Here is a 25970-nt window from a genome sequence, read left to right on the forward strand (position 1 = left end):
CGGCCACCATGTAGCTCCGCCCCTGCAAGGAACTATGTTGAGATCAATTAAGGAGCTTCATTTGGATAAAGTAGTGCTTTGTAAAAAAAAATCTTGTGGCATCTTAGAGCCAAGGAACTATGTTGAGATACATTCAAAAGCTTCATTTGGGAAAGAAAAAAAGTAGTGCTTTGTCACCATCGTGGCAATTATGTAGCTTTTTGTGGAGGCAACAATTAGACATGGTCCCTTGCAAATAGCCAAGGGTTTATTATGTAATATTCATTTTGTCCTCCAAATGTGTCTGTCTGTTGGCTGTATATATATACCGGGTATATAAAAGCCTACCTTTGCTTTATTTCAACATCACTGTTTTCCTTAGCTCTTGTTTTCACTCTCGCTCGCAAACTCCTCCAAACGCGAGGCATAGCGTGATTGCTTCAAGCCGTTTGCCACTCCCAGCTGAAGTTTACTAACCGATACATAAAACAAAAGACAATCAAACATGAAATATTTAAAACAGCAAAATATTCTACAAAACTATCCTTTCGTCTGCTAGCTTAATGCTAACATATAAAGCAAAGTGCCATAGACGGTATACAGGAGCTAACACCTTACCTTCTCTGCCTCTTCTTTTTTTTCCTGAACTACACTGCATCTCCTTGAGTCGAGCTCAGTGCTGCCTGGCATATTGTGGCACTACACTGGAGGCACAAAACTCTTAATTCGGACTTGCTTGAACACTGTAAAAACAATAATAACAATAATAAAAAAAAAAACGTCATTTAAAAACCTGTAATGCAACAGGGATTGTACACAAATATCATTCTATCCCATTTGCAAAAAGTTCCTATTACGGTACTTTTTCCGAGATTGTTAGCTACATGCTACGTGACAAGTAAGCTATTCAACTGTGAATGTTGCTATTTTAAAATGCTAATTTATTTTGCGTATGAAAACGTGCAGGTTATGGTCTTCTCCGTGAGAAGGTGCAAACATTTTGAGGTCTTTTGTACGGCTTTGGGGGTTGAGCGCTCGCAATGTGAATGATGTGCTCGCACAATGAAAAGGCAGCCACGCCACATGTCCCGAGTTGTTCATTTCATTTGACCAGCACATGCTTGCCTTCATTCTGATTCATCTGATTTATTTCTTTGCTCTATTGTCATTGTAGAAAAAGGACATTTGAAAGAAACCACATGAAAATGCAACTACTCTCGACCTTGTACAAAACTATAGCAACAAATAAAGTTGGAAAAAATAGTCAGGAGTCTGTGTTTTTGTTTTTTATTTTATTTTTTATGTTTTTGAAATAATTCTAGTTTACAAGTCGAAATGGTTCAGTGATCTATATATCAAATATTAATCTCAATTAATCTTTTCATTATCATTTCACTATATATATATTAATAATCATGCCCAAACATGTATAGTATAAAATGAACCTCCAGTAGTTGCTTTCGGTAGGTGTAAAAAGCAGAATGGCAGAGGATTTGATGTTCCATAATCTTCAGCAAAAACTAGGCTTATCTTGAAATACTTCCTGTTTACACTCTTCTTTCAAATCTAGTGGCAAACTAAATAGTGTGCTGGAATCTAGTGGCCGACAGTGGAATTACACTGAAAATTAACAGGAGGCAGAACAAGTCTAATGAATAAAAGGTCATTTGCAAAATAGTAGGACTCTCTTCTTGCGCTAACTCCCCCCCTCACAAACAATCGGCCCTATGCACTGTGCGTGGCATTTATTGCAGATTTTCAGTTTGTGAAAACAACCTGGATGACTTCAGCCTTGGAGACAGATTATAACTATCACAGGTTATGTCACTTATTGATCCCGCCTAACGTAAGCCAGACTCCATCCTCGCTCAAATTCAATCAACTGGGCGTTACCTTGCACAAAAAAGAAAAGAACATTCTCTCCATCTCGCCTCGACCTCGGTAGGATCTTTACGTGGAATGTCGGATTGTGTTTAATGGCTCTCATATATTTTTTACGACCAGCGGCCATTCAGTACGCAGACGCATTCTATTGACATCCTGGTCATGGTTGCACTGTGGCAGCTAGAGAACAATACACCCTGAAAGCACAATTTATGTGTTTTTTTGTTTTTTTAATATAGCAAAAATCCGCTGGAATATTTCCAGTGTACACACAGCTGCTGCTCCGTGCACGCTAATCACTCTTTGCATACAAAAAACTGACTTCCATTCATCTTCTCATTATGTAACTTGTGTGTGTGTGTGGGGGGGGGGGGGGGCATTATGGTATGAGGACATGAGAATCAAACTTCCCTCATACAGGAAAAAAAAAAGGGAAACGTTACAATTTGATTTCAGTTCATTTATTTCACAGGGAGTTGTTTGGAGTTTTGCAATGGCGTAAAAGTGTGTTAGGAACCGTTACCGCAATTTTGTCAACGGCTTCGGACGGACTACAATTGACTTATTAAAGTCCCTGTAAAGTGAAAACATTTGCGTCTTGTTTATTTGACACATTTGTTCAAGAATAAACAAAATTATTTAAAAAAAATAAAAATAAACGTCCCGCTCAACTGTCACTGAAAAACACATGCTCGAAACGTAAAACGTTTGAGCCGCAAAAATGTATCCCCCCTACGCCATATACTCCCCTCTCCGTCGCTGTGCATGCACTCGCGGCCAACAACAAGGTGCTCTAAAGCAACTACGCCAAGGTAAGATGCATTTTTTTCGTGGTGCACGCATAGCTAGCTAGCTAACCGCTACGCCAGATAACTGATGCGAATGTTAGCATTAAGGTTTGTAAACAGTGAGGGGGGGGGACAAATCATGCTGGGCACCATTTAAGCCGCAAAAATAGGAAAAAAAAAATCTGGAAAACTGAAATGGTGAAAACCAGTTTATCGCTCCACAAATCAGTGCTACAAAGTTTTCCGTCTTTGCTGTTTTTCAGCGACTTTCTTCAAACGTGTATCAAGGGAAATAAAATCTCTGAATTCACTTTAGAGGGTCTCTAATTCAAATAATGTATCATTGTTCCTCTATGTCGGGCATGCAGAACTATGAAACGCTCTTCAACTAGAGAGCAGAAGGTACTGTAAAAATATATAATATAAACCTGCTGCCACTCATGCAACAAAAACAAAAATTGAGATGACATCATCAGTAGCAATACTTTTTGTGTCGTTTGTGTGCCATTTAGTCTTTTTTAAATTTAAAAGATGTGCCTTGGTTCCATACAGGTTGTAATCACAGTTCTATGGGAAAGTCAATGACCTCATTTAATTCCTCATGCATACCTTCAGAGTCTTCTCACTTTGACAAAGTCTTCCTGCGAGGGTGCTGCTGCGTCCCCCGACGCGCCCTCCCCCGACTCCAGCACGCTCCCCGCAGCGTCCACCACCAGGGCGGCCGGGCCGAGGCAGCGGCGGCGGCACGCCTGGCGCCGGCCGACGGCCTCGCATGCTGCCAGAACCTCGTCCGACTCAAAGTCAAAGTCGGCGCGGAGCTCCGGGACGTCCAGGAGCCGCTGGTCGGCCTCCTCCTCCTGACCCCGGAGGTTCTCCCCGGCGGCCGCCTTCTGCCGGCATAGCGTCCGCGCCCACACCAGGTCGTCCTGCCACAGGGCGCGCTCCCACGGGCGCAGGTGGACGGCCACCTGGAAGGACCGCAGCGCCTGTGTGCAAAAAACGCAAGCCGTGCTAGGGTTAATCCAAACTACCGGTAAACAATAACAATGACAGTGTTCCCTCGCTATATGCATGCATTTTAAAAAAAAAAGTAATTTACTTTTTTTTATAAAATTTAGGAAGGTTTGAACATTGAGAATGTTTAAACAAGAGAGAAATGTGAGCAAATATATACATGCTTCGATGAGAAAAGTGTATAAAACGGTGTGGGTGAGGGGTTTTGGAGCCTTAAAATATTTATAACAAGTGTAAAGTATAACGCTTACTACTTCGCAGATTTAATTTATTGTGGGTATTTCTGGGAACCTAACCTCAGCAGAAAACGAGGGAACGCTGTACACTTCACGTATTTGAAGCAACCACCTAACTTTGCCTTGGGAAGGTCTGCTAGCTTGATGCTAAGACACAATTCAAACTGCTTAGGCAGGCTAATGAAACTGACATCAATAATTGCGCTAGCTAGCCAGCTACAAATTCTATCTATCCATCTTGCTAGCTAGCTACAAATCTAGTTTGCAGGGATGTGATTTTTCCGCTAATTCGTGGAATTCCGTTTTTTTTTTATCTCCCCCCCCCCCCCCCCAAAAAAAAAAATTCCGATTTTTTTTTTTTTTGTAGTTCATTGTGTATGCACATGACTCCGACAGATAACATCTTCTGCTATAACAAAGACATTTGTGGTATGCTCTAATATGAGGTACTTTTCATTTGGTCATGATACAATTATTTGTTCATGAAATTTGAACTCTTCAACATTATTTATGTGTTAACTTAGTAATCACATTAGTTAGATATGATGATATTCTCAGTGATAGTTTTTAAAAGCAAAGGCAGTCCAATGTTTTTGAATGTGACTGATTTTGAGTTGACTAAAACTGCCATTTTATATGGGATAGTTCAATATACATTGAAAATTTATGCTGTTGTTTTGTCTATTTCTTTGTCATGTGAGTGCATTGAAAGTACTTAAAAACACGGAAAACCCATGAGCGAGTGCCAGCGGCCCCCAGACCCCCGGCTAAATTTTCAGATAATTTCACTTTGGTCAAATCACATCCCCGAGTTTGTTAGCTAGCTACAAAGCTATCCTAGTATTCGTTACGCTGAGTTTTGTTTTTTGGGGGGCTGATTAAATATTTTTGATTATCCCATGTTCCTAGTTTGCGTTTTTTTTTTTTATGACTTTTTGTTGATACTTTTGGAGCGAGGCAGACGTGCAACCAACTTGGCCGCCTTCGTAGCTGACATGAAAACATTGTACGATTCCCGCCCCTGGCCTAATAGCGACTGCGCCGCCGCGATATGACGATGACTGAATTTGAACTTTTTCAAAACATAAAACAAGTGAGACATTAGGAAAAAGTTGGTCAAAAGTGACACAAGCGGAATGATTCCACTCAAACGCGTTAAAGACCTTGAAGGCTTGAATCACGACTGGACATGCCCGAGTTAAAAATAGATGTTATCGCACCCCCCCCCCCCCCCCCCCCGTGCCTCCCACCTCCCATTTGGGTGCACTTTGTGTGAGGTGTGTCTGTGTTTGACTTTCACCGCTTCCTATTGTCTTGGCCGTGAGACGGGTCCCACAAGAAGAACAGAAGGGGGTTTTCATTTCAGAGCTTTTCTCTTGACGCCGATGACGCGGGGTTTAAGTTTCAAACCGGCTGAGATGCAAGTTTAATTTGCGGCGTGATCACACGCATAACCCAAAGCAATATCTCAAATCGCATTTCTGCTTAAAAAATGAATGAAAATATCAATAATCTGTTCCAGCTTCCCCCCCTTTACAAAATGTCTTTTAATAAGCAAATTAGCAGCTAACGTACTTATATTGTTGGCGGCCGCGGCTCAGTGTGTAGAGACGGTCGTTCAGTAACCAGAAGTGTTCGAACCCACTCTCCCCAAGTCATGTGTCGTCGTGTCCTTGGGCGAGGCACTTGACACACATTGCCTCCAGTGCTACTCACACTGGCGCATGGAAGGTGCGAATGTTTGGTGGCGGTCGGAGGGGCCGTAGGCGCACATTGGCAGCCGTCAGCCTGCCCCAGGGCAGCTGTGGCTACTTAAGTAGCTCACCGCCACCACAGTGTGAACGTGTGAGTGCATGAATAATGTAACCACCGTGAAGCGGCTTTGAGTGTCCGAAAAAGCGCTATATAAATATCATGCATTATTATTATTATTATTATACTATTAAAATATAGCCGTACATAACATAAATAAGATGCAAAGAGTTAAACGATTTGTGCATCATGATTAATTCATTGCAGCACCTTCTGGTATGCCTAACGTGGCCACCAGGAGGCAGTATAATACACTCAGGCAGACACAAACAAAGAAGACTTTCACAACTACAGTGACATTTGCAGTAATTGTTTTTTAGCAGTCAATTTTCACAAAAGGATAAAGAATATATGCCTGTGACTGTCTACATGTAGTGCTCCATTTTTTGTCTTTGTCCATCTTCCTGTGAAATTAGTTGAATTGATACATTTCAGACTTAGTTCCTTTTTTTACTTTTACTTAAGTACAAGAGTTGAGAATGTCTCCTTTTACTGGACTATTTACTTCTTTTTTTTCTTCAAGTTTCAGTACTTGTGTACAGACCGCGAGCACTTGCAACCTGCTTCACACAGACGCACAAACGCACGCCCAGTATATTCAAGACGGGGCATGTTTGGCGGCCATATTGGCAGCGCGTGGTGCCGCAGGCGCTGGCCGTGTTTGGGTTGTTTGTAGTAAACATGCGCAAGCGACTGATCTTAACGGCTTGTCAAAAAAAGCGATTTACGTCATCGGTGTCCAATTTTCAGGTGGCACAATGTTGCTGTTTGTGTTTTTTTTCTCTCCGTTGTTTTTGCTCAAAACATTGCCCTTTCCAGTATCGTTTATGTGAGCGTTTGAGTTACGTAACAGACAAAACACGATCTTACATTTTCTAAAAGTGATGACATCATGAAAACTTGTTATTATTTTAAATGGTGATAGAAATGCCGCTTTCCTACTGCAAATGTGTCAGACAATTTTGTGGATTTTAAAACTGGTAGATACCGTTTCTTTTGAAAACAAGTATGAAAAAAATCCCAAATCTGTGTGACAAAAATTAAGTGACATAAGTTTGGGACACTCATAGATGAAAAACTTAACTGTATGTTTTGTTTTGTTTTTCAACGAAAAAAACAACACAAAACCCATCATGCATAAGTGTCAAATCTTAGCCAAAAGAAGAGGAGGTCTGGTCACCAACATTATACTATATCTTATTTTTATTTATCAATTATTCAAAATGTCATTCATATTTTTATTGATTTTATTGAATGATTTGATATTATAATTGAACAGTTATAAAATATTTAATACTTATATAATTTTTTTTAATATGAATTAATTATATTAATATATTTAATATGATGTAAATATCTCATATATTAATTCAACAATCAGAAAATAAAGTAACTAAATATAATTTAATAATTATTTTTTAAATCTTAATAATAATATTAACTAATTAATGTTATTATTTTAATTATGAATATATATATATATATATATACTATATATTATAACATCATATCATCAAGCAGGGGGTGAGCGCACAGGGTTAATTTTGGCTGTTGCGTAAACACAACTTGGGAGCGCAAGTGATTGTGACTCACCATGTCGACCTCTCCCATGCTCAGCTGGGCGCGGCCCAGCGTCTGCCAGCCCTCCCACCACACCGTCCGCAGCTTCACCGCCGTCTCTGCCGCCTTGACGGCCGGAAAGACCTCCTGCAGCGTCATCAGCACCTGCGGCCCGACGCCAGGCGGGGGGAAAAAATATCACACACAGTCAGCATTCACAATGTTTGTCAACTGCCGGGTGGTGCGAGTGACCAACGCAGACGTGAAAAGATCCAGCGTTTTTTTTTCTTTATTTATTTTTTACTCGCTGAACAGCTCCAAAATCCGATCGTGTAAAGCCAAGCATATACGCTGCCACTCATTTCCAGCACGTCCGCGAGTTTACCTGGGCCTTCATCTCGTGCAGCAGCGGGTCGTCTGGAGTCAGCTGAATGGCCTCGTCCCACTTCTTAACGGCTTCTCTGTGCCTGGAAAACAAAAGCACGTTAATGTCTTTTTACACCCGCTAAGAATGTTATTGTTGGGTTTGATGACCCCGAGCACAATACAAGATTGAGAATTTGCAACGAAAGTCGAGTGTCTCTACCCGCGTGTTTGACTTGTGTTATGCAAGTTAACAAAAGGGCCATGTGACGTGTTTACTTAGCAAAGTCTTGCATGATATCACTTGTTATTGACAAATCAGTCTTGCATAACGTTGTCATATACACTAAGCAATATGCACGCCCAAAACACCCATCTAAGCTAATAAACATGGGCAAGATTTGGCAGCAATCCGACAAAAAAACTCTAAAATGGCTGCGTTCAAACCAAAATGGCAGACTTTCTGTGTCTGCATCAACTTGGCTTTTTGAGACTTTTTTTTTTTTGTGGCAGACGTGCGCCTACCGATGTTCACGTTTCTAAGTACAACTGGTTTAAAGGACTGAATTGAAAAAAAAAAATTCAGCTTTTTGGTTGCAATTGGACAAGATGTGTAGGACGACTTGATCTTGAGCGATCCATAAAAAAGGCCAAAATGACTCTAAAATGGCCGATTCAGTCTTGCCCAACGTCACACAAATTCAGCAATGTGCAATCCCAACACGCCCAAATGTCTAGTTTGCATACAGAATTCAAATTTGGAAACAATTAGACAAAATCTTCTTCCATTAAGGAACCCGGAAAAGGCCAAACTGACTCTAAAATGGCCGCCTTATATCAAAATGGCTCTCATAGACATTTCCTGCTGTCTTGTATCCATTTCAGTTAAAAACATACTGTACACTTTGACTCAAGAAAAGCTTCAAATGTGTCCCCAATATATAAATCATCGTGTGCAAAGATAAACCACAGCGTAGACCCAAAGCGAATCGTTGGCAAAAAGGCTAAAAGAGGAAAAAAACGGGCAACGAGGAAGGAAATGGAAGTGTCGAAACTCTTAGCAAACCACCAGTGGACCATGTGAACAAATTAAGCAATGTGTGCTTGGTATAGCTTGTGTGAAAGGTCCACGCTAAAGCAGGTTACTGTGTACACAGTTGACAGCGAGGTCAAACAGGGCAGCAAATAAAACAGCAAGTAAAAGGTCCTAATTAGTCAAAGTTAAACAAGAGCTTGTCAGCCCTAATGGACATTTTACCAGTTTCCCATCGGGAGCCATTACAATTTAAGAGTAGAGCTGAAAGATTTCGAAAAATAATCTAATTGTATTCTAGTGCATTGTGATGTCGATTGGAGTTAAGATTAATTATTCAGCCCCAAAAAACACTTAATTAAACATCTGCAATAGGGCAGTGGTGCCAAAGCTGACCCGCAACATTGGCAGACTTCAGCGGGTCAAAAAGGTTCAAGATGAAAACCGTCGCCCCGATCTGGCCACACTCAGATCACATCTAAAACCCCGCGAGTGCCATTAACGGGCATAATTTCCGCGCAAATGCGATTACGAGGCGTCGCCCGTGGCAACAGACAGCATTCGATGTCGTGGGGTGCAGACGGGGCTATTGGCTGAGTAATTGGAATCCGGTGATAGGGTCAGCTACCCGGCTGCAAAGATCAGATAACAGCTCCAAAAAGAGACCGTGTAATGTAGTTGGGAGAGGGTCCCAGATTGGCGCGACCGGACAAAATCTCGCCTAGTTTGTTTGAGGACACTTGGGAAATAGCCAGAACACTTCCAAGAATCATTAAAATTCGCTGAAGCCGAATGTTGTGACCAAAACACAAACTCATGATAATGTTGTCACTTATGTGTCCAAACAAACAAACAAAAGGTTTCTAGGGCAAGTTTGTCTTTATATCTAAAATGATTGACTTATAACGTTAGATTACTGTGTGGTTTTATAAAGTAAAATCTATTGCTCCTATTGAGAGAAAAAAAAGTTGTAAAATGCTGTTTTGGGGAGGGTCTGAGAAGGATTGATAGCATTTCGATTGATTTCAGTGGGGAAAGATGACTCGAGATGCGAGCATGGTCACGGAACTGATTCACTCCTCGTAATTCATGGCACCACTAAAGCGCTTGTTTTGCTTGTCGACGTTTTACTTTGCGATGGCGCCACCTATTGACCGCTTTCCACCAGCGCACGCTGGAACAACAACACTCCGCTCCAGTCCAGTCGGAACGAACCTGTTTTGTTCGGCCAGCACGGCGCCTTCCTCCTTCAGCTTCTTGCTCTTGGCGGCGCAGTCGTCGAGCAGGATCTCCCGGCGACGCTTGACGGCCTGCGGCCAGTTCACTTGGCCGTCGCCGTCACGCCGCTGCCTGTCCGCCGCCGCCGCGCCGTCGTCCGCCTCCTCGAACTGCCGAGCCGCCGGCTTGGATACCTTCTCGCCCGATTTCCTCTTCCAGCCAAAGGACGCCATATCCCCGGCGAGAAAGACAGTTTGGGGTCGGTTCAGCAGCCGAACCTCCTCTCACAGCACTACAGAAATCGACACGTTTTGATTATGTAGGCAGCTACATATGGCAGGATAATGTCTTCTTCTTATTTTCCTTGCATAATGATAAATGTTAACACATACCACGGAAGCGCTTGTTGTCAAACAAATGCACGAGTAGTCAAGATACCCAGAAGAGTTGGATGAAGCCCAGGTCGACTAGTCATGCCTGGAGTGAGTGATGACGCAATCAAGAAGCGACCGTTGTTACGTTGAGGATATTTTTTAAATTTATATTTGGTGGTGCTGGTCATTTCTGGTAGGACTTGAGAAGCCCCGTTTACCCCGGACGCTACACGGTAGCCAACATAGAGTACAGTATTTATTTTTATTTTTCTGTTCCCAAATTAAACGTAAACATTTACTGCAACAAAATTGATCACATCACTCTCCAGCCATGACTAGCCAACTTCACGCTGCGTCTGTATTAATTACTGTGTTGTCCGTTCCGTCTGTTTTTTTTGTATACTTGGCCAATAAAGACGGTTCTGATTTTGATTAAGTCCGGATATGGCCTTAAAAATATTGATCGAATCAAGTAAAAACAGGCTTTGCCAGCGCCATCTTGGTGGAGTCATATAGCGCGTGCGTAAAATTAAGTTCCGCTTCCAAACGTTTGACAACACACGGCCACCGTTGTTTATCTATTTCCTTTAAATCGTCACATTATTGCGCTAAAAACTGCTTTCGCGGGGGTATGTAACATTGAATCGCATTTGGTCTTCCTACCATGTTGTTTAAATGTTGTGTACTTGGATAAAATGAAGGAAAATGACGTCAGCCGAGTTGATTTCTATACAGTAGTTCTATGTGATCCAGGAGCTGTTCGAAAGGCAACTGATTATAGTTATTCTGCAAGAAAAACGCCGACATCATGGGTAAAAGATACTACTGCGACTACTGCGAGCGCTCTTTCCAGGACAACATGCACAACAGGAAAAAGCATCTATTCGGTGTGCAGCACCAAAGAGCTAAAAAGGCCTGGTTTGACCATTTCAGAGGTAAACCAAATCAGTCACTTTAAACATTTGACCCAATTTCGACTGTGTAATATTGCCCTTAAAATGTAATTATTTTTGTTTTTCTTTTTTTGCAGGCTATTCCGAGATTTTAAAAGACGAACAAGCCAAGAAACCTTGCAGGAAGTACCTCCAAAGAGGTGACAGCAAAACATCGTTCTTGTTGGCAGCTACAACTGAAAAGTTTTGAGAATGTTTGCATGCGAGTGATAAAATGTGTCATTTGTGTTTTGTAGGCATGTGCGATTTTGGCCCCAGCTGCAGGTTTTCGCACATGTCCGAGGCTGAGATGTTCAATTTACAAAGAAAGGTGCAAGGTAGGCGACTCGCCACACGAGTGCGCTGTTAGCTTTGGAAAATGACACAAGCTTGTCTCAATTACACAATACAATACACATCATTGCAATTGTCATGTACATGTAAATAAGCCAGTATGTTAAAAAAAAAAGAAGTAAACTTTATGCAAAGAGTCCAAAGAAAAATGCACAAGTGTTGTGTCTAGTTGAAAACGTGTCCTGTCTGTACTCTAATTGGCAGCATTGCTAGTCAATATTTGTGTTCGTAGACAGACTTCTTCTTTTTCCCTCTGCGAGCCAGCGCAGTAAATTTGACAGCGAAGACATCGTCTCTTGATGTATTTTTACCATAAAAGGAGACGTGCGGGGGGATTTGTTACTTGATTAGAAAAATATGAGGAGCACCGCAGACCAGGCGCAGCTTGTCAAATAAAAGGGACGTGAGACAAATACCGTCTAGACGTTTGTAAATAAGTCATGCCGCTGGCGCTTTGCCTTTTTGGTTGTCTGATGCAGTGTTTCCCAACATTTATTGAGGCAAGGCACGCATTTTACAGGAGAGAAATCTCACAGTGTAACAACACCAAAGTATGCATACAAAAATAATGATGACTGAAATGTACTTACTGTGATTTTTGAGCACTTGGCTGTTACTCGGTTGTATGAATTGCAACAGGTAGAAAAAAAATAGGTCAGTTTTTTGAGAATTGAAGTGTTCTGCCTGCCTGTCACTATACATTGCTGGAATAGATAGATGCACAAAGTTACTGTGGTATCTCAGATTACAAGTGACTCGCTTTCGTAGTTTTTTCATTTAACAAAACCACATAATTTAAGAAAGTCCATTAGCTTGATGCGCTATGTTGCACTAATTGTATATTTAACCAAACCATATAATTTCCACTCCGCTAGCTTAATGCTAACACAGAACGCAAAACATCATATGTGGGCTAAAACTAACAAAACTAGCATTAATTTTGCAGAAGTTGAGGATTTAACAGCGCAGCGACACATGCAAGACAGACAATATAACAATACTTATGGCATACATTCTTTATCCTCTGTGAAAAAACGTTTGTGTATTATTTTTGTCTGTTTTATACTGCCCCCTGGTGGCCAAGATGCACAATAGGCATTCAAGCCTGAATTCACGATGCACAAACTGTTTAATTCTACAGATTCTATTTAAAAATCTTACTACTGTAGCAAAGCAACAGAGCGTGATTTTCTTATAAAAAAAAAAGTTACAATTTTTTAAGGGTGTCTCGTTTCAAGGAATGTACATTAATTTGACACTATACATTATCCATAGTAAATGAATGGTATTTTTTGTTCCAACCAATGAGGCGGAATTGCGCCATTCTCCGTCGCTGAGTGTTTGGGAATCAAGTCCAGACGTCTGTAAATAAGTCATGACTCTGTCTGGCAGATGAGAGATGGCGCTTAGAGGGCTCGGAGGACCCGCGCAAGGCCGAGCCCAGTGTGGAGGTGTGGCTGTCCGCCAGGGAGAAGAGGAGAAGCGGCCGGGTCAGCAAAGGGTACGAAGCGCGCGCGCGCGACTGCCCGCGCACGTCAGATGGCCCCGACTTTATTTGATTATTTATCCATGCAGTGCGCAAGACGAGCGGGAGGAGGACCGGACGCAGAGCGACGTCCCGCCGCAGATCTTCTCCATTCCGGACCTGCCGCCGTCGCTGGTGCCGCCTCCGCCGGGCGGCTGGAAGGTCGACAGCAACGGGCAATGGGGATGATTATTGATGCGCCGATTAATCAGCCGATTTTAGCACTTTTGAAATTGGCCACTTTTTGTCTCTTAAAAAAAAATAATAAATAATATATATATATATATATATATATATATATGAAAAATAAAAAAAAAAATTCATTTTCTAAATTTTTTTTATTTTTTTTTTTAAATAGTTTAAAACATTATATTGCGTAATTTCCCATTGTGTGTGTTTTTTTATTGGATGTCATGCATTCAGACAGCATTTACATTACATCAGTGATCACTTGATACGGTCAACTTTACACAAACAAGTCAGAACGAACAAACGCGCGCACACACACACACACATACACACTGAACATGTTCATATATTGCTGATAATTTTGCAATAGATCCAGCATCAAAACTACATTTTTCAAAGTGCTCCACACGTTTCACATTAAATACGACATTTTGTGACAAAAGGCACCTGACAGAAATTATACGTACATCTTTTTAAGGACAAGCATTCACAATAATATCTTTAGTTACAATCACAATTATTGTGTATGTACATTCACATCGAGCTTTACATGATATGTTATCATGAGGAGGTAATGGCTAATGTCATGTAACGTCCACAATCTTCATCATCTTATGTACACGTCATCTTTGTTTTATTGCAAGTTCAAGTTCAAAATAAGACGACAATAAAATAAAATAGATTCAAGTCTGAAAAGTGCATGATCGTCATAACTACACAACTTTTGGATGTGAAGGAAAACCCTTCGGAGCATTTAGTCCGTATCCCTGAAATCCATCTCAAGTTCTAGTACACTCTTTGCCCTTAGTAGTGTTCAGTGCACTAGTGGACCGTCTGTCCTACTACTAGTAACGTTTTTGTTCCCCCCACTTTCAGTGGCACTTTTGGCCTGCCGGCCATTTCTTCAATATTCAAGTACGAGTTGTACAAAGCAGGCCAAAAGTGACACTAGTAGTGGGGAAAAAAAAACTTAACTAGTATGACACAGTTGTGAGGATGACCGTCCTCGAGTTAGGTCGTACGTCGTTTCGACTTAACGGCGCCCCGTGCCTCGTCCGTAGCACGTTCTTTTTCGTTAATTTCCCACAGTAATCACGCCATTTTAAAGTTATTTAAACGCCATTTTAAAGTTATGTTGTTCTTACCTCCAGCAATGTACGTACTTTTAGCAGGTCGGCTCGCCATCAGGTGCGTCACGGGCTGTGTCCGAACGTGCTCTCTATTGAGGGGTCACGCCACTCGATGTTCACTCAAACGGGTTGATAGGCCATAATGCATTGCGAGTATGAAAAAAAAAACATGGCGACAGCGCAAGCGCGGGAACCAAAGCGATGAATTAAATATATACTACATCAATAATTAATTCATTTGAGTTGAAGATATGTACAACAGCGAGAAGTTTGTGAAGTTTTAAAACATTTTCATTCACAATAAATAGTCGGAGATTTATGCCGCCGTGCATCATGACAGGTGCGGTGGTCACGTGATATGCGACGAGGAGAAAGTGAGCGAGCTGGCTGTCTGTGTCGCCAAACGAAACGAGGGCACTACATATTATATTATTATATTATATAGTGCGTGGCTATGTAGTCAACGAGGGGTTAGGGAATAAAGGTGGACATTCGGACACATTTCCGTGTTTACGTTTGAATTTGCGCCGCTCTGCCGTCCGTTAGCAATGAACGTCCGTGCGGAAACACGAACTATAGGATCCGGCGTTTTCGGGTCGCGCAAATATGTTTTACTGTACAAAGTATTTTGATTTAAATTTTGACTTAAACGGAAATTCGGGTTACAATCCGCCGTTACTTGAGGATGTTATGCTTAAGGTTCAGGAACTAGTCAAACAAAAGTGGCACTAATTTTGAAGAGAAAAAAAAACTTAAATGGTATCTGGCGATTTTAAAAGAGCTAATATTGGCTTGCCGATTCATCGCTAAGGCAACAACTGTGTACTACTAGTTTTACGATTATTGACATTGTAAAATGATACAAATGAACAAGTTTCGCTTCCCTTTTTCTACTAGTAGCGTGCAAAAACAAAGCGTAAGATACTAGTGCACTGAATTGTCTTACTAGGATATGAAGGATATCGCATAAATGCTCAAACGGCTTTCACATCATCTAAATAATTGTGTTTCTGATGTGTTTTTTTTTTTTTTTTTTTACATTTTTATTACAAAATAATCTGCGCTACGGCGTCGCCTCCTCCAAGTAAGAAAATATAAGCGTGGCCTACGTGAAATCATTTTTATCATGATATGTCAAGAAATTATTCTTCACCAGTTAAAGTGAACCATGTGGAGAAACGATCAGAACATCAAATTTGCGTTTGATGTTGTTGCATAATTTGTGTAAGCGCGTACACACACGCACTTTTGAACGCATTCGCTGCCATTGGCGGCTGCAAACGTCAAAGTTTCATTTCAACTGGGCTGCCAGCGAATGACTTCATTTCAATCGATGATATTGCACACTTTTGTTGCAGCCTCCTCGTCCAGGAATTTAGTAGGATTTTGCACACACACAAAAGACTCACTAGTGAAAAATATTTGTCAGTCTCCCTCATGACACGCCAAATAAAACCAATGGAAGAAAATATCATTTTTTTTGTGTAAGATACTGATTTGCTGCAAGAGCCTGCTTCTTTTTGAGGGCGTTTGTTTGGGTGATGTCATGATGAAACAGTTGCGTTGAATGGTAGAGTCACGTTACAATAAGGGTTATGCTTACAAACAAGTTGCGCAGTTGCGTCAAAAATGCGTCATTTCTACTCATAAATTAAAATGTGAGTGTAGGAAAAAAAATCTGGGTTCTAAATGCTTTATGAATTTCTTCTTGAAGATTTTTTTTTCCCAACTATTTGAGGGGTCTGTTTGCATGTAAATGTTTTAAAATGCTTTATAAATGTTTTATAAACTATTAATAAATTGTTATAAATTAAATATATTTTTTTAGCATACTTAGCATAAACACTTCATAAACCCTGGATATATACACATGAAATCCCTTCTCAATCAACACCTCTGGGCTTCTGTTAATGTGTGGTGGTGATTTTGTCATCAACCCCCCCATCAACCTCATATGCTAAAACATACACTAGTTAATTGATTATTGGGGTTAGCTAATTAGTTAAATGAGCTAAAAGAGTCTCACTATTTGGCAAGCAGGATGCCACTTGCATTGTTCTTACATCGGATTGTGATGTCATAAAGTTTTAACAGCAGCTGAGTCAGCAATTTATCAATCGTGAAGCATTACCCTTATTGTAAAGCGGTATTGATTTTCAACACAATATTTCATTTTGTCCCGTGCTGACATCATTCGCTGTATTGCACAAGCTGGTGAAAAAGTGTCGAAAGAAGATTCGGTCATGAGGCGCGTTACTTCATTCCTCTGCGCAGCATCTGGTTGGCGGCGATGAGCATGACGCTGATGATGAAGGCGATGGCAAAGGCACAGATCAGGCTCTTGCGCACGCACGTGTGCTTTTCCTGTTGGGTGGGGCTCGCTGTGGGAACATCCAGACACTTTCAGGCACTTTTACAGACGGCATGTGTGTGTGCGCGAGTGCGTATACACACTGTCGATGTCCACGTGGGACTCGGGGCTGTTGAGGTGGCTTTCCTCGGTCATGATGATGTTCTCGATGTCCTTCATGGTGAGGTGGTCCCGGAAGGTGTCGTACAGGAGACGCTTCAGCTCGTCCACCGTCAGCTTCTGCATATCGCACTGAAGTAGATTCAGAACACATCAGGAGTTTTCCCATTGGAAATTTACATCATGAATTCACAAATTGATTTCTATTCATTCCTGATGTGATGTGATGTTTGGTGCGTTTGAACCGTGTATCGTATTCTGCACTTGACTGACCTTCCAGAAGACAGAATCAAAGTCGGCTCCGTGGAACTTATCCGGCATTCCGGCAGCAGACAGTTTGGGACCGAGCAAGGTGACAAACTCGTCAAAGTCCACCTGGCCGTCACCTGAGACCACACACACGCAGGGACATGTGGACGTGAGGTGACTGCATGTGGTCTTTTGGGGAGCTCGAGGGTGGTCTCACCATCCATGTCCAGTCTTTGGATGATGACTTCCAGCTCCACCTCGTTGGGCATGTACCCCATGGAACGCATGGCCATGCCCAGCTCCTGTTTGGAGATGAAGCCGTTGCCGTCGCGGTCAAACACTTTGAACGCCTCTCGGATTTCTGTGTGTAAACAATATCACACGTGTAAACAATTAATATGTAACAATACGTGTAAACAACATGACTAGTAAAAAAATAGGACATGTAAACAATAACACTCATGTGAACACCACTCATAAACAATACCACACTTGTGTAAACAATATGACACTTGTGTAAATGCAATCTCATGTTAACAAAACTACGCGTGTAAACAATGCCACACATGCTAAAAAACAAGTTTAAAAATACCACGTGTCTAAATGTAAACAATGGCACATGCAAATAACACAATAAACAATTCCACTCACGTGCTAACAAGACAACAGGTAAACGAGAAGACACCCGCATAAAGAATATGACACTTGTGTAAACAAGGTGTGTAAAGTTGAAAAAAAATACATATGTAAACAATGTGTATTAAACAATACAATGTGTGTAAACAATGTCACGCGTAAACGTTACCACTCGCTTCTAAACAACAACGCGTGTAAACAATAAGACACTCACATAAACAATACCACTCACGTAAACAATATGACACCTGTGTCAACAATGCCATACATGTGTAATCAATACCATGTGTGTTAACTTGACACATGTAAACAATGTGCTTAAACAATACCACACTTGTATAAACAATATGACACTAGTGTAAATGTTATCTCATGTAAACAAAACTACGTGTAAACAATGCCACGCATGCTAAAAAAACAACTTTAAAAATACCACGTGGGTAAATGTAAACAATGACACTGTTGACACATGTAAATAACACGCGTGCAAACAATTCCACTAACATGCTAACAACACAAATGTGCTTAAACAATACCACACGTTTAAACAACCTTGAAATAGGTAAAATGCTAACAGTTGCTATGCTAACACACATAAAAGAAGCTGATTAAAAAAAAAGTAATTAAGGCAGATATACAAACAATTTCTCAGTTTTTCTCAGCTGAATGAGAATTGCTAACGTGCTAATGCCTGCTATGCCAGCACACGGCGAGACGTCAACCTGAGATGGCTTTCCATTGTGCCGAGGCCTTTTATCAAGTAAAGAGTTGATTGATTTCCCCCAGCGCCGCCACCCCCGTTTGGCTGCTTGTGTAAAAGAGAAGCTTATGTTTGATCTCAGCCTGCTGTAGCAGGAGCGCACATCACATCACATCACAGCCAAAAAGCCAAAAAGCTGCCAGACAAAGACGCTCTAAGCACAATTGCTTGCGACAGACGGGCCGAGCGTTTCATTAAGTGCCTTTTGGCAAGCGTTCCCGTTGGCTGCGCCGCGCCAACGACCTGCATCCCAATATTCTCTTTGAAGTGATAACAAAGAGCTTCCAGCGCAAAAAAGGCGGACGCTCGTGGCGTAGGGTGGCTTTCTGTTTGCTTCTGACAAGAAGGAGAAGCGGGTAAACGTTAGCTTCTCGCGCTTGCTGGCAGTTTGATATATTAATGCTAAAAAAAAAATGCTATCATGTGTTAAAACAAAGTTGACCGACTTTTTATGAACAAAGAACTAATTTGGGTCTGTGAAAAAGCAAAGTTTTAGCATGTCTACTGCTAGGTTAGCTTTTCCAGCTATACATCAGCTAGCTATTTGTGCAACGAAAGGGAGAGAGTTACGTGTATGTGTAAAAGAAGACCAACTTTTTGTTGACAAAGGTGAGCTTTATGTGCTTTTTGACAAGAAGGTGTACTGAGCGACGACATAGGCTGCTACCTTAGCATCTCGCAATAGCCGCGTGCTAGCTATTTGTGTTCAAAATGTAAAAAGCGATGTGATTGTCTAAAAGAAGAAATATGACCGACTTTTTGTGAACCAAGTGCTAAAGTGGGAATGGTAGAACGCTCCGTTAGCTTCTCTCGCTAGCTGTAAGCTAGCTCTTTGCGATCAAATGGTAAACTGCTACGTGTTTGGGTAAAACTCAAAGTTGACCAGTTTTTTGTTTCGTTTTGATTTCGATCATCGGCTTGTGCTGTTTTACAAGAAGGATCATCGAGTGAAGAGTTACTGTACACTGTTAAGTTAGCTTCTTCTGCTAGCTGTAGCTGACTTATTTTTGTGTGCTGTTTGACAAGCCAAGTTAAGATATGTTATCTTCTCGCAATAGCCGCCAGCTAGCTATTTGTAATGAAAAAAATACATTGCACATATAAACACCAAAAAGTTCAACCACAAAGAATTTTTTTGGAACGTTCATTAGCTTGTTGCTAATTGCTATTAACGGATAACAAGACAAGACAAGCTAATGAGAACTGCTGAAAATAGCTTCTTCGCTAATTCTAAACGGTCAAACAAAGCTTTAGTTTCACACACATGAAGCAGCGTCACATACAAACAGAGGCTACCAATAATACAGGCACATGCGCTCTTCCGCTCTCACACATACACTCGCACAAAGTGCACCTGTCTACATTACAGCTGGCGGCGTGGCAGGAGTGTTGTTATCTACTTTGAAGACCACCCTTGATTCAATGTCATGACCTGGTGCCAGTAAGCAAATAACAAATTCACACAGCACATTCAGATTCCTGATTGTTTTTTTTTGTTTTTTTTACACAAAGAGGAGTGAATATTTCAGGAAACTGCTGAAACCACAATATAGCGGTTTCATTGTTTTCTGTCGCAGCTTGCGTACGATTGTGCTTCGCGCTCCTTTCTAATATCGCGCTGGTGAAGCTGTGAATGCTAATGCTAAGCTAGCGGGTCAGTCGAGGTGAACAACAACAAGAATAACGACAGAAGGACAAAAGGCTCAAAAACAAGCATCCCAAAACACACTCAGACTAATTACGAGGCTCAGCTGGGTAGGACACAGGGGCAACGACTGGGAGGAGTTTCAGGCGTCACCGCTGGCGGACGGGATTGGACGACTGTCATTCAGACTGATTACGAGACGGCGCTGGGCGGGACACAAGGGCAGCGGGACAGAAGCACAAATAAAACTGAAAGAAGCAAAACATTTTTTTTATGACCCCACAAACAAACACGATGGAGGACAAAACCAGGACAACAATGCGACTTGGACAAAGTAAACGCTCATGAAAGTGATCCTGATGTAAATGTAGATGTGGGTTATTTAGCTCAAAGACAGCAAATGGTGAGGATGCAATCAACTAAATCTATTGAAATAGTGACAATAGAGGACAAAAGAAGGTTAACAATGCACAAAGTGGGTCGAATCTAGGCTGGGATTTGAAAAAAAAAAAAAAGATGCCTCATCTGTTGACATCTTAATTTTGGCCTGTTTTACTGCCACTTCTCTCCTCTCCCCACCCCCTCTTCTCAATGTTTTGCCAATCAGCGGCTATGAAATCTGCGTAGCAACAAGTAAAACGTGACACAATCCGGATCCAATTTGCCGTGGGTTCATCTTGCGCTGGCCGCGAGGTGTGGACAGCTTGGCGCAAAATTGGACACTAGCGCTGTAGCGTAGCCACGGAGGCTATGAAAAGCCTTATGTCGAATGTCCTGACGGGAAATCCTGCCATCAAGTCATTTTTTTGGGCCCGTTGCAAAAATCCACTTCTTCCTAAACCCAGTACCGCTCCTTCAATTCCTGTCTTTCATGATTGGACAAAGTGATTAATCCAGGTGTGCCTGACCTCAGTAACCACGACGACAATGGCCAGACACACCTGGATTAATCAGTCCAATCATATAAAACAGGAAATGGAGGCGTGGTACTGAGTTTAGGAAGTAGTGGATTTGTGCAAAGAGCCCATTTGAGGGGGAGTGCAATGCAGATAAGCTAGCGCTGTTAGCTAAAAAATTTTTTTGCTAATCTGAGCACCCAACGAAATGTAACCTTTTTCTTTTCAGTCTTATGACTTCATTTTTTTTTTAAAATACATTGTCATATTTAGAAACTTTTTTTTGTCAGTGCAGGACTTTTTTCCCCTCATTACTAGTTTCGTAAAATTGTAAGATTACAATTTGAAAAATAATAATTTTTGTCACACTTTTTGCTTCAATTCAATGTAAATTGTGCCGCTCCTTCTAGTGTGCGCGCCTTGGCCACTCGGGGGCAGTATAATGCAAACATATACAAGTAGATATACAAGAAGGAGACGAGTCAGTCCTCAGTAGTAAAAGTTGCTCTTCACCGAGGAAGAAAAATAAATAGATTTATTTGAAGCAAGTTCCAGGTGACTCGCAAAGATATTTGTCATTTTGTCATGTGTTTACATTTGATTAAAGGCTCTGTTTAAGTTTGTGCAGGGCTAAATATGCAAAGTCATATTCCATTAAAGCATCTTTTGAGTTTTTTCCCAAAGCAGCAGCAGCAGCAGCAGCAGCAGCAGTGCAAGTCATTTATCACACTTTGTCATTCAAAAGAAACGCAAATATTTACCGCCAATTCCCCAGCAGATTGATGGCGTTGATAATGCCGCGCAAAGCCAACACATCTTGTGTTTGTTTTAGCTTATTTGTCGCGCTAACTTCCATGCAAGTGGCTTTCATTTCTCATCTCCACCCCCGGGGCCAAGCGGGGACATCTGAACCAGGACTTGAAAGACTTCTGACCTTCCACGTGACATTTGGGACGGGGGACAAGTATGACCGCAGCTCAGCGCGAAGCTTCATTTCAGCACCTGCCAAGGTCGATTGCCACGCATCGGAGTGCCGACATAATCCGAAATGTCACCGTTTCATGACTTTTGCAGGCAAATAAAACAGCTGCGTGTGTTAAAAATGCATGAGCACATACCACCAAGCCTCATTATAGTCACACGTTGACGACTTTTGTTAATGAGTTGATGGGCTTGTTGTCACGCCGGGAATGACAAGTTAAGAATAGTAATTTGAAAAAAAAAAAAAAAATGCATAGCAATCATTTTTTTGTTTGTTTTTTAACTCTTTGACTGCCAGACGTTTTCAGAAACGGGACGTCGCCAGTGCCAGCCGATTTAAGCATTTTGACTGATCTTTCAAGGTCCACAGAAAATTACGTGTTTGGACTATGGAAACACACATACTACCAAATGAAAGATTGGACTCTCATCTTTCATCAGAAAAAAAAGTTTGTTTCTACCTTATTGCGTTTTTCAGTAATCAACAATAGAAAATGGTTAGTTTCACCTCTGTTTAAAAAAAAAAAAAACGTCTTTTAACGTCTTTGGCACTCCTCCATATGATTTTACTAAACGTTATTTAACGTTTTTGGCAGTCAAAGAGTTAACAGGATCAAATCCTACTTCAAAATCGTGCCCTTAAGTGTAGTACCACATTGTGCCACAAATTGTGGGGCAGCACTGAGCGCTAATGGAATAGATGAAGGCTAAACAAGAGCAAGAAGAAGAGGCAGATGGGATCAAGTAGTCAATATCATAAGTGTGCTGAACTGTCTTACAAGTGAGGAAAAAGAGCCTAACTTGACCTTCAGCTGGATATGAAGGAAAAAAAGGATTGTGATTGGAGAAAATGCTCAAACATCTTTGGCCTTGTGAGGACATTTGGTTGTTTTTCTTCCCATGTGCTCTTTACTCACTTATTGAAGACGACACTTTTCATTAGCGGCTACTCGCTATATGAACCTCCACCGGGGAGGTTCTGTTCTCATCGCTAAGTTTCATTTAGTGCCTTGAATCGCTGTGTGTGTATATCAAAGGGGGGGGGGGGGAATTAATAAATTAAAAGTGTGGCGAAGAGGAAAGGCTCTCGACTGTAGATGAAACATGCGCTTCTTTTACCGCCTCAAAATCTTGCAATTTCCTTCGCTTTTTTTCCTTCTTTTTTCTCCTTCTGACGCGTGCGTGGCCTCCGGGGCGGCACGAGCTGATGTGACCGCCTATCACTGCAGTGCATTCACGTTAAGGAGGAGTCCCACTAAATGTCACGCGCCACCACCAGCAATTCTATACGCTTCACTATTAGCATTAGCATTAGCATGCGTCACCACAAAGCCTGGCTACCGCGCCATACATACACATGACTTACTTATGACATATTTGTGTGCTCATGTTACATGAAGTCGTCTGGATTCGGATGAACATTAAGCGCTCAATATGTGATCTTATTGATAAAAAAAAAAAAAAAAAACGTACTTCACGTATATGTTGATAGGGTCACTCTCTGGACACTTCATCAGGAACGCCAGCAAAATCAACTAATCAATTAAGACAATTCAACTCTAAAATGTTGAACCAAAACAAATGATTCTGCCTAGCTTAATGCTAACATATTATGTGAAATGCCATAGACAGGCTAAAAGAAATTAGCACAGATTTTAGGGCAATTGCAAATTTTCAAACAACTGCTGCTTAAACACACGTGAAGCAGCAACACAAACAAACCGGCGACCAGTCTAAGGTGTATTTCACTCCTCTCGCCGAAAATTCAGCTTAGATATAACTGATGACTGTTCTGACAAGGGATGGTTGAGTACTGCCAAAAGTCGTTTTAGGTTTAACTGAAGATCCCAACTTGCCACAAAATTTGAATGTGAGAGGGAATCGTCTGTCCATTTGTACCCTTACATTGACTGGCGACCAGTCATTTCATTTTTTGTACGTGTGTGATTGGTCCAGGGGGTATCCCACTTCTCCCACCAAAACTCAGTTCAGCTTCATTGAATTGAACGGCGACCAGTCGTCATGCTATTAACTCTTTGACTGCCAGACGTTATCAGAAAAGGGATGCCGTGGGCGCCAGCCGATTTAAGCATTTTTGACTGATCTTTCAAGGTTCACAGAAAATTATGTGTTTGGACTATGGAAACACACATACTACCAAATGAAAGATTGGACTCTAATCTTTCATCAGAAAAAAAACTTTGTTTCTACCTTATTCCGTTTTTCGGTAATCAACAATAGAAAATGGTTAGTTTCATCTCTTGTTTTGGAAAAAAAACGTATTTTAACGTCTTTGGCACTCCTCCATAGGATTTTACTAAACGTTATTTAACGTTTTTGGCAGTCAAAGAGTTAAGAAAGACAAAAAGCAGTAAAGTATATTTAACCTGTGCTTTTTTTCTGTCAAGTAGTCAACAGTCAAAATAACAATCACCAAAGGGGTGAAGGGAAGCTATCGTGGCTATAAAAAGTCTACACACCCCTGCTGTTACACAAAACGAGACCAATTTAAATAATTTTTACTTTTCCACACTATTAGCCTATAACCTCTATGAGTCATTAAAAAAATAATAAGAGGGGAATAAACAGAGGAATCATGTTGCATAAGTGTACACACCCTACTCTTTGACTGCCAAAAACATTAAATAACGTTTAGTAAAATCTTAGGGAGGAGTGCCAAAGACGTTAAAAGACGTTTATTTCAAAACAGAGGTGAAACTAACCATTTTCTATTGTTGATTACTGAAAAACGGAATATGGTAGAAACAAACTTTGTGTGTTTCCATAGTCCAAACACAACATTTTCTGTGGACCTTGAAAGATCAGTCAAAATGCTTAAATCGGCTGGCACCCACGGCATCCCTTTTCTGAAAACGTCTGGCAGTCAAAGAGTTAAGTGGGGATGTGTGAGAATAGAGCAAACACATTCAAACTCATGTTAAATGAGGGGTCAGAATGCACCTGCCACTAATTAAAGTGCTTCTGGTAAATTCCAAATAAAGGAAGGTGGGGGCAAATGGGAACTGATTATTTTAGTCATTTCAACACACAATATTTTAGAGAAGTTACTTTTTTACTTTTACTTCTAGTCCTGGAGTTGAATCAGTATTTCCCCATTTAGCGCGTGTACATAATATGAGAACTTTCGCCACTTGCAATTCTGAGTCGGAATATTTCTGTGGTCAGAAAATACTCGCATACTTTGCAACTCACCCTCCAGCTCATCCTCAGGTAGAGTGACGGGGGTCCGGTAGGTGAGGACATCCGGGATAGTGCACAGCCCCTTGTACATGAACCTGGTGGTCACGGCGCGCACCGGCATCTCTGCGTCGAGGGGACCGAGCCGACCGCCGGGCGAAGATCCTCATGCAGCCCCGCGGCACCAAAGCTCTGCTTCCCCCGAACCCTCACTGGGTTCTCCGCGTGCAACCCCGAAGAAAATCCGCTTTGCCCCCCCCCCCACCCCCACCTCTTCCTGGTGCAACTTCAGCGCTCCTCCTGCATGATGACTTGGGGGCACAGAATTTGATGAGAGGATCAGCTGGCGCAACACCGCAGCCCGAGAAGATGTCTACAAAAACACGACGACGCTCACATCGTGTTGTTTGCGGCGCACGCGGCTTTTTTTTTTTTTTGCGTGCGTGCCAACTAGTTCGCGCCTCCTCGGCGGTGCGGCATTACAGCGCCTTGGAATGGTCACAGTGAGGAGGGATAGATTGGGAAGAGAGGCAGGAAGGGAGGAAGGGGCATCTTGAGACGTTTCCGGGGATTCCTGGGTGACCCTCTTCTCTTCTCTTCTCTTCTCAGTCACTACATACTGAGTGCCATTCACCCAGCCACTCTCTCTCTTTTTGCTCTCTCTCTCTCTCTCTCTCTCTCTCTCTCTCTCCACACACGCAAAACGCACACACTTATCCACACACGTGCACGCAGATTCAATTC

At 41.6% G+C, this 25970-nt stretch overlaps 4 protein-coding genes across 12 annotated transcripts in view; 1 reads left to right on the plus strand and 3 right to left on the minus strand.

Moving 5' to 3' along the window:
* The window catches only part of map1b (microtubule-associated protein 1B), a 31402-nt gene extending 30781 nt beyond the window's left edge, over window positions 1–621 (minus strand). For both annotated transcript variants that reach the window (XM_077585519.1, XM_077585518.1), the window contains exons 1-2: window positions 598–621; window positions 328–451 (exon numbers count right to left, since the gene is read on the minus strand). The gene's annotated coding sequence lies outside the window, so the exon portion shown is untranslated. The remainder of the gene's footprint in view (window positions 1–327; window positions 452–597) is intronic.
* On the minus strand, window positions 598–16312 carry ttc33 (tetratricopeptide repeat domain 33). 3 transcript variants are annotated; one of them, XM_077585528.1, is made up of 6 exons: window positions 14407–16312; window positions 9885–10179; window positions 7659–7740; window positions 7307–7438; window positions 3261–3637; window positions 598–722 (listed from the first exon to the last, which is right to left on the minus strand). In XM_077585528.1, exons 2-5 carry the CDS (start codon window positions 10118–10120, stop codon window positions 3263–3265), a joined length of 825 nt encoding a protein of 274 aa, XP_077441654.1. In that variant the 5' UTR covers window positions 10121–10179; window positions 14407–16312; the 3' UTR covers window positions 598–722; window positions 3261–3262. The 3 variants fall into 3 exon arrangements, with proteins under 3 accessions (XP_077441654.1, XP_077441655.1, XP_077441653.1); XM_077585529.1 differs by lacking the exon at window positions 598–722 and having other exon boundaries at window positions 2309–3637; window positions 14425–16312; XM_077585527.1 differs by lacking the exon at window positions 598–722 and having other exon boundaries at window positions 2309–3637; window positions 14407–16308.
* Window positions 10011–13694, plus strand: zmat5 (zinc finger, matrin-type 5). 5 transcript variants are annotated; one of them, XM_077585539.1, is made up of 6 exons: window positions 10011–10146; window positions 11015–11196; window positions 11292–11354; window positions 11451–11531; window positions 12940–13048; window positions 13123–13694. In XM_077585539.1, exons 2-6 carry the CDS (start codon window positions 11070–11072, stop codon window positions 13259–13261), a joined length of 519 nt encoding a protein of 172 aa, XP_077441665.1. In that variant the 5' UTR covers window positions 10011–10146; window positions 11015–11069; the 3' UTR covers window positions 13262–13694. The 5 variants fall into 5 exon arrangements, with proteins under 5 accessions (XP_077441665.1, XP_077441666.1, XP_077441662.1 ...); XM_077585540.1 differs by having other exon boundaries at window positions 10105–10206; XM_077585536.1 differs by lacking the exon at window positions 10011–10146 and adding an exon at window positions 10251–10890.
* On the minus strand, window positions 15410–25970 carry cabp7b (calcium binding protein 7b). Of its 2 annotated transcripts, none has more exons than XM_077585533.1 (5): window positions 25242–25970; window positions 17328–17471; window positions 17135–17247; window positions 16846–16993; window positions 15410–16772 (listed from the first exon to the last, which is right to left on the minus strand). In XM_077585533.1, the coding sequence occupies exons 1-5, from the start codon at window positions 25348–25350 to the stop codon at window positions 16645–16647; spliced, it is 642 nt and encodes a 213-aa protein (XP_077441659.1). In that variant the 5' UTR covers window positions 25351–25970; the 3' UTR covers window positions 15410–16644. The 2 variants fall into 2 exon arrangements, with proteins under 2 accessions (XP_077441659.1, XP_077441658.1); XM_077585532.1 differs by having other exon boundaries at window positions 25230–25970.

This window comes from Vanacampus margaritifer, chromosome 14, assembly GCF_051991255.1.
Source record: "Vanacampus margaritifer isolate UIUO_Vmar chromosome 14, RoL_Vmar_1.0, whole genome shotgun sequence".
NCBI classification, from domain to species: Eukaryota; Metazoa; Chordata; class Actinopteri; order Syngnathiformes; family Syngnathidae; genus Vanacampus; species Vanacampus margaritifer.